The sequence below is a fragment of the Alosa alosa genome, chromosome 3 (genome assembly GCF_017589495.1).
Source record: "Alosa alosa isolate M-15738 ecotype Scorff River chromosome 3, AALO_Geno_1.1, whole genome shotgun sequence".
Lineage (NCBI taxonomy): Eukaryota > Metazoa > Chordata > Actinopteri > Clupeiformes > Clupeidae > Alosa > Alosa alosa.
In genome coordinates, this window is record NC_063191.1 from 16,372,242 (window position 1) to 16,380,194 (window position 7,953).

General features: G+C 42.3%; 1 protein-coding gene across 1 annotated transcript in view; it reads left to right on the plus strand.

Moving 5' to 3' along the window:
- The window catches only part of nmi (N-myc (and STAT) interactor), a 7,095-nt gene extending 1,833 nt beyond the window's left edge, over positions 1 to 5,262 (plus strand). The window contains exons 5-7 of the mRNA XM_048238444.1: positions 3,072 to 3,258; positions 3,950 to 4,053; positions 4,385 to 5,262. Of these exons, the coding sequence (XP_048094401.1) occupies positions 3,072 to 3,258; positions 3,950 to 4,053; positions 4,385 to 4,585 (492 nt within the window). The 3' untranslated portion in view covers positions 4,586 to 5,262. The remainder of the gene's footprint in view (positions 1 to 3,071; positions 3,259 to 3,949; positions 4,054 to 4,384) is intronic.
- The last annotated feature ends 2,691 nt before the right edge of the window (positions 5,263 to 7,953 follow it).

Genomic DNA, 7,953 nt, shown 5'->3' on the forward strand with positions numbered 1-7,953 from the left:
AGAAATAAATGCCATTTTTTATTTAGTGATGAAAAATTACCTTTCTGCGCTCCATATCTGTGACACGAACTGATCTGACCTGACTTGATCCGAGTTTGCGTGTGCAAAGCCTGGGTGTGCACTCAGGATGATTCTCTACATTCTCTTTTTACTGCCTTGCCATGAAGGCAAAAAAGTGTTTCTTTGTCGAACAAATTGGGATGCAGTGTGCGCTTTGAATTGGATACCATGCAGGAATTTGCTAGGATCTCAAAACCAGATTATGAACATGCTTTGCCATAGAGCGGGGGTCGGCAACCCGTGGCTCCGGAGCCGCATGCGGCTCTTTGAACCCTCTGATGCGGCTCAGCTTTTGAAATTAATTATAGAGTATTTAATTAAAATGCATTTTTTTTTAGTTCGTTCATTTTCAAAATGTAATATTGTAAGTCTGTCTGTCTGAGTAATTTAGCCTATATAACTTTCTACCTCACTTGACACTTTAATTGTTATTGTTGATGTGTGCGCTTGCTGTAGGCTAGATAAGGAAAATGTCAAAAAGGAAACGTCAGCGACCACAGCTTGCGAGCATGAACACAAGGCTGAAATGGGAAAGTTTCCATCCAAAGACTGATTCTGAAAACGCGAAATGAACTGCCCGTTATATATATCGCACACTGCAACTAGTTAGTATTGCTGTGTTAACCCTGTTCGGTTCCACTTGCATGTGAGAAATCTTTCTCCTGCGCTCACGCAATTCCGCGCAAAACTGTCACATCCATAACGCCAACACAATGCCATGGTATTTAGTTGGCGTTATGGATATGACAGTTTTGCGTGGAGTTACCCTTAAATGGTAATGGGCTCAATTCTTGCATGAAACTTCACCTCACTGAATATGAGCCAGCCAGACTCCAAGGCCATCACCAAATCTAATCTCTGGTAGGCCTAATGTTCAATTTCACCAATGAACGAAAATTGAGTGTTGTGTTGTTAACTATGATGTTACTTTGCATATCAAAGGACACTGGAAAAATAGGGGGTGGTGTTTAGCCTACATGGGAAGCTTAAGGCCTATTATACTTTCATTCCACTTTACATTTCAAGTTACTTGCACATTAAAACTAGTAGAAAATGTAGGCTATTTAAAAATCCTCTGTTGAATGAAAGTGTGAAAAAGTGTACTGTATGTTAAATATCCAAACTTTTTCTTGTAACCGTCTTTATGTGGCTCTTCTGAGATTAAAAAAATAATAAATGAGATGAAATAAATAATAAAAGTGGCTCTCCAGGCAAAAAAGGTTGCCGACCCCCGCCATAGAGAAACACATGATAGCGTTGGATTATGATCATACTTTGCCACAAAAACACACGTGGGGTAAGTCGAGCTGTATGACGTTATTATTTTGCTGTCACTTCGTCTGTAGAACCCAGAAGGATGCACTAGGTATCAAACAATAGCTCTGTGTCTCCTCTCTCATTTGACATGTGTGGCATATCTATCCGATCACAGGTTTGTGAGTAATTCAAATGAGAGAATGGGTGTGCACCGTTGGTTGTACTATATGCAGAGCTGCCAACCCTCACGCATTTGATTGGTGTAAAAGCGTGTTGAGCCAATCAAATGAATGAATCTCACTCTCAATGTGTGAGAGTTGGCAGCTCTGTATATGATGTTATTATTTTGGTCACTTTGTCTGTTTTTATAACCCAGAATGATCAATATACTTGCTACCAATGGATAGCTCTGTGTCTTCTCTTTCATCTGACATGCTTGCCATATCTAGCGATCACAGGTTCACAAGTAATACAAAGGAGAGTAATGTGTGCGTAGGTGAACACAGAGAAGTACTGACTGTAAATATGAAAATCCCCACTTCTGCTCTGTCACACAATAAAAGTTTCATCTCGCTGCAACGAATAGTCTGGAGCAATGTAACAGAGAAGAAAGGGGGTGTTTTTTTTTTTTTGGACGCATTTTGCATCAATTGGGTTATGACCCAGGGGTATGGCCACAACAAAAGAGGGAGTTGAGAGGTTGGATCTTTAACTAAAATATGGATTTATTAACCAAATTAACCAAATAGCAATCAAACAAACAGTGTGAGGTGGGTCAAAGTCAGTCATCAGTAATGCATGGATGTTGTGTGTTTGTAATGTGTCTGAGTGCAGTGTTGCATGTCTAAAACCCAAAGTAAGAATGGCCCTCCTGAAGGGGAGAGGCAGCAGCCCTTTTAACGGGACACCTACCCTCAGGTGCAGCTCATCAGCTCGTTAGCTCTTGAAGCACCTGAAGACAAGCAGACTAAACGAGTAGAGGGCCCAGTGGCCCGTCAACTGGGTTCTAAGGGTTAATCTGTCAAAAGTATTACAGATTTTATCCAGCTGAAAAGTTTAGTCAAATTCCTTTTAGGCAAGTCCCTCCACTCGACGGCCATATTGCAATGCTTTTTGGGCACATGACGGGCATCTATTTCGGCAGAAATGCGCGTGCGCATGGCTTCACAATACCAACCTTGCTCCAGTGGCAAGATCACGACACATGATTGGCACGATGTCTTCACAACTCACCACATGATTGGAACAATGTATTCACATGTTGACTTTTTTGCCGCGGAAGGGGTGTGATATGTGTAGACAACTGCCATATTGGCATTACAAACTAACCCCATGCATCTCTCTGATCTTGATGGGGCAGCCGTGGCCTACTGGTTAGCGCTTCGGATTGGAAACCAGAGGGTTGCCAGTTCGAACCCCGACCAGCAGGCATGGCTGAAGTGCCCCTGAGCAAGGCACCTAACACCTCACTGCTCCCCGAGCGCCGCTGTTGTTGCAGGCAGCTCACTGCGCCGGGATTGGTGTGTGCTTCACCTCACTGTGTGTTCACTGTGTTCTGTGTGTTTCACTAATTCACGGATTGGGATAAATGCAGAGACCAAATTTCCCTCAGGGGATCAAAAGAGTATATATACTTATACTTACTATGGAGGATATTTTTGAGTGCTGTGTAGAAAGTCTCTGGTTTAGTTATGCAGCAGGGAGGACAAACCCAGACTGCACTGTAGCACTGACAGATGACCTGTGTGTTTTAGGTGCACCTGAATGTCTCGAAGAAGACTGTGCAGGTATCTCAGGCTCCCCCTTTCCTACCCGAGGAGCGCATGAGGGACAGACTGGAGATCAGTTTCTCCCGGCCAAGTCGCGGAGGGGGCGAAGTGGAGAGGGTCTCGTACGACAAGAGATCTGGGACTGCTGAGATCACCTTCCTCAACACTGGAGGTGTGGTCAGGAGTCTGTCTGCTTAATAACATGCCCAATACAGATGCATTATTTAGTGCAGAAAAGGCCTCCATTGTAATGATCATGTCCTATTAGAGTTGGGTATGGCCTGCAACATCACGATACAAAATGTGTCCTAACACATGTTGATTCCATGTCCTAAACATAATTCATTCAGTTTCAACAGCTGCTTTTTTTTGTAATTTTTTTTTTTTTATAATAGTGAAGGCAACAACTTAATATCATACAACTGAAAAACACTTGTAATTCAGGAGGTCTAAAAAGCTAAATTAGATGATACTGTTTTTAAGGTGTGAGCTACACCAGGTGGGTAACTGAAGCGCTCCGTTCACAACGCGTAAAATCCATTTTAGATGAATGGTCTATTTTTTTCGAACGTACGCCCCACTGTCACGTCTGGTGTAGCTACTTCCATTGATTTATAATGAAAGCTAATTGTTGCAGCAGACGCAACGCGAACGGAACGCTTGAGTTACGCGCCTGGTGTAGCTCAGCCCTAAGTTATTAACTTGAACTTGAAACATTTTTTCTGTTTTATCTTATGCTTTTAAACTACTCAGGTTGATCTAGTTTAACTTGCATGGTTCCTCCATTAATTTGCTGTATTTCTGACTTTCTTTTCGTAGTTTTCTGTAAACAAAAGGAATACTAACCATTCTTGTTTCTTCAGTTGCTGAGAGGCTGGCTCTGAGAGGGAAGTACCCTGTGGATACTGGCAGAGAAATGATAGTGGATGTTGCTCCACTTTACAACTATCGGCTGAAAAAGTTCCAGGTCAGTTTCTATATGCTATTTTGAGACTGCTGATGTAGGGCTGTTTTCTTTTGGACTTTACTGGTCCCACTTATAGAGGCACAGTGTTGCTATAATAGTAGTTTAATTCTACCTCATTTCCAAGTTTCAGACACCTTATAGATTCAGGAAGAATAAACATGGTAGCAGAATACCATGCGATAAAGAGTGTTACAGCATATTTTCGATTTCAGATTGAGCATAGGATTATTGTACTGTCCACTGAACTGCCTTCCTTTTTTACTCCTAGTTATTTAAACACACCTTTAAACACATGCCTTATATTGTGACGCATGTCTTTGTTTGGCTGCAGACCTACTGTGGCACTCCGAAGCGCTCCATTCTTCTGAGCGGCATCCAGGACTCCATGGAGGAGGAAGATCTGCAGGACCACCTGGAGATTCACTTCCAGAAGCCCAGCAACTATGGGGGAGAGGTAGAGAGCATCAAATACGTCTCCACAGGCAATGAGGTGAAGGCCTTCTTCAGTGAAGACGTGGGTGTGGAGGCTTAAATTCAACTGTGTCAAATCTGCACAAGGCTGACAGGCATAGACCAGATAATTAGAAGAAGAATTTTCTCATTTTTAATCACTGCTGTTATTCAATAGGTTTCTTCAAGTTCAGTTTAATTACTTAAATTATGCTGATTTGTTAGTTCATTAAACCATACATGGGGCATGTCTGCATTTTGCATTCAGGAAGTGTGTGAATGGTTCTTTTGGTTCTGTAGTACTGTTGTCAGTCATGTTTGTATTTGTACTATATTACACTTCAGCGTAGTTCTGTTTTTTTCTTGCTCATCAGGGTAACCTATATTTTTCGGAATTCTGACATATTAAGCAGTCGTTTGATTTTAGCCAAAACCTTTGAATTTGAAATCATAACCCAGTTCCCAGTGTAGTCTACAGTATATGGGTACAGAAATCATGGCAGTAAAACTGACAAAGCTGATTCTAAAAAGGACATTTTTAAGTGACTTTACATGGACTTGCATGTTGATATGATATAATTATGGTATATACTTCATTATGCTGCTGCATGGGATATATTGGTTTGTTTATTGCTGTGTGAATGCACTTGATACAGGACACAATGTATGTGGAAAGTTATAAACATGTTGAATGTATATTTCTCAGGAAATATCTCATCATATGGATTGTAATAACTTGTAATAAATCCGCATACTGTACATCTTTCATCGTGAAGTCAAGTTATTGCTTGCTTAGTACTGACGGGACAGGAATAGCTGTTCATGTTGACTCTACATTGTGATGACTGTTGCTAGTGCAGCTTGGTCATATTGTGATGACTGTTGCTAGTGCAGCTTGGTCACATAGAAGGGTTTTTTTCTATCCCCACTTGGCTGATAAGGAACAGAAGCTTTTGGTTCTGAACCAAAAAAAAAACCATTGGATTTTGATTTCAAAAGCCTATGAGTTGAAAATGGTCAGAGATAAAGTCCTACTGGAAATTAAAAAAAATATTGAGTGAGTTTATGAAGGGGGTAAATGTACTCATCTAATTTTTTTATTTTTTTTATCAGGTTTATAGGCCAAGTATACTTGCAAGGAATTGTTCTCAGCATTTATCCCATCCGTAGATTAGTGAAAACAGTGAGGTGAAGCACACACTAACCCAGAGTAGTGAGCTGCCTTGCTACAGTGGCGCTCTGGGAGCACTGAGGGGTTAGGTGCCTTGTTCAAGGGCACTTCAGCTGTGGATGGGGGCATGGGAGAGCGGTGCTCTTCCCCCGCCCACATTTTTCCTACTGGTCGGGGATCGAATCGGCAACCCTTCGGTTCCAAGTCTGAAGCACTCACCAGTAGGCCACAGCTGCCCCAGTCATGCCAGCCATCTAGAAATACGTAACTTTAGTTCAATTTCACTGCTAGTGATGCTTGAAGTCGTAAATCAATTAACCTTTTCCATACACTCTCCATTGTCAATAGATTGTCAATCATCATCTCCTTAAGGCAGATATTCTCCTTACAATTTAGAATCGGTGAATGTCAGACCCAAGACTTCATCACAGGGGAACTTTTTATTCACCACTACTTGCTGTGTTTCTGTTTCAATTCACTCAGACAATGTTGCTTCCTCCGTGTCAATTTAAACACTGCAAAAAAAAAAATCTAACCAATTGGCATTAAAGGAGAATTCCAGTGTGATATTGACCTAAAGTGTGTTGAAACATGATACCGAGTGTGAACGTATGTCTCATAGCCCATCTGGGCTTGTCCCCTGCACTCCAAAATCTGGCGCTAGTTAGCCGATGCTACCAACAGCTTTTTCAATGGTGGTGCTTCGGCATCGGGCTAGCCATGCAAATAAACCACTGTTTTACACCATTTACGAGGCTCAATGTATCTCCATTTTAGATTCCAAAGTATAAGTATATATACTTTTTTGATCCCGTGAGGGAAATTTGGTCTCTGCATTTAACCCAATCGGTGAATTAGTGAAACACAAACAGCACACAGTGAACACACAGTGAGGTGAAGCACACACTAATCCCGGCGCAGTGAGCTGCCTGCTTTAACGGCGGCGCTCGGGGAGCAGTGAGGGGTTAGTGCTCAAGGGCACTTCAGCCGCTGCCCCTGTCCAAAAATAATTCAGTGGAAATGCATGGATTCCAGTTGCTGCTACTGGAAGAAACTGGAATCCATGCATTTCCACTGAATTATTTTTGGAATATGATCCCTTATCATACCTGTTCATTCTTACTCGTCGTTTAATCGATTGACAGCCCTAATTTGGTGTTTTTTTTACTATTCACTACAATGGACATTTTACAGGCTCACTTAAGATATAAAAGATAAATATACACTGACATTCTTTTGTAAGGGCCTTTTTATATATTGACAAACATTGATAGTAACATTTATATGCCTGTTAATGGTTAAAATTGGGTTAGGCTGAGTCATCTGATGTTGGTCTCCAACATGGCGCCCATGATTTGAGTTGGCCAAACTCTATATACGGCTCTGAGGAACATGACGTGATGTTGCCATAGTGGTAACGTTAGAGAGTACAAATTAGATTTGATACGGTACTTGGATCTATCGTCTGTTTTTTTATCAGTGTTGTTGTTTGTCACATTTTTTATGACTTTGGTGCACACAAGATACAGACAGACAAGCGCACATGCGTGTACATGTGTGCACACCATAGGCGGTGCACACATACAGTGCGCACAAGTTTGTACAGACACACACAACCCCACTCCCATCCCATTGTTGCAGCCCATCCAGAGTGACATGCTGGAACCCTGAGGCATGGACGCTTCGGCTGTCATGCTGCACCAACAACACTCATCCATGCCCACAAATTTCACAGCCCTGTTGTAAGTGCTGATCTTGGAGTGCGTCCATGCCTCAGACTGGGCTGGGATCTGTAGGCCCCACAGAGGATACAAACTGGCCTCATATTGCTCCTCTCCTCTCCCAAGTCACTCGCCAGCTGGGTTCAGGCACCTTCTTACTAGTGATGGCCCTTGTTGGCACTCTAGGCGCTTTCCCCACGTCTCACCCTCCGAGCCATACCCCCAACTTGGCAGGACAGCCTAGCACCTTAGATAGCCCCAACACAGGTCTCAGACACTCCTGTTACCCTGCCACCTCAGTTCTGTGTGTATCCATTACAGACTGCCCCAGTTCCGTGGCTCCCCTTGACCTGTTCGCACCCATTTCCGGACTTACTTTCAGTAAGTTCAAAATTACACTCGTCCTGCCTTGAAGCTGCTCTTATGATATTCAATCAAGTCTGTAAAAAGTAGGTTGATTTCTTACAATAAAAGACAGATGTATCCAGTTTGGTAAGAAATTCAACAGTTCAAGGAAATATGTGTCATTTGGGAATAAGTCATACAAAACCAGTAAAA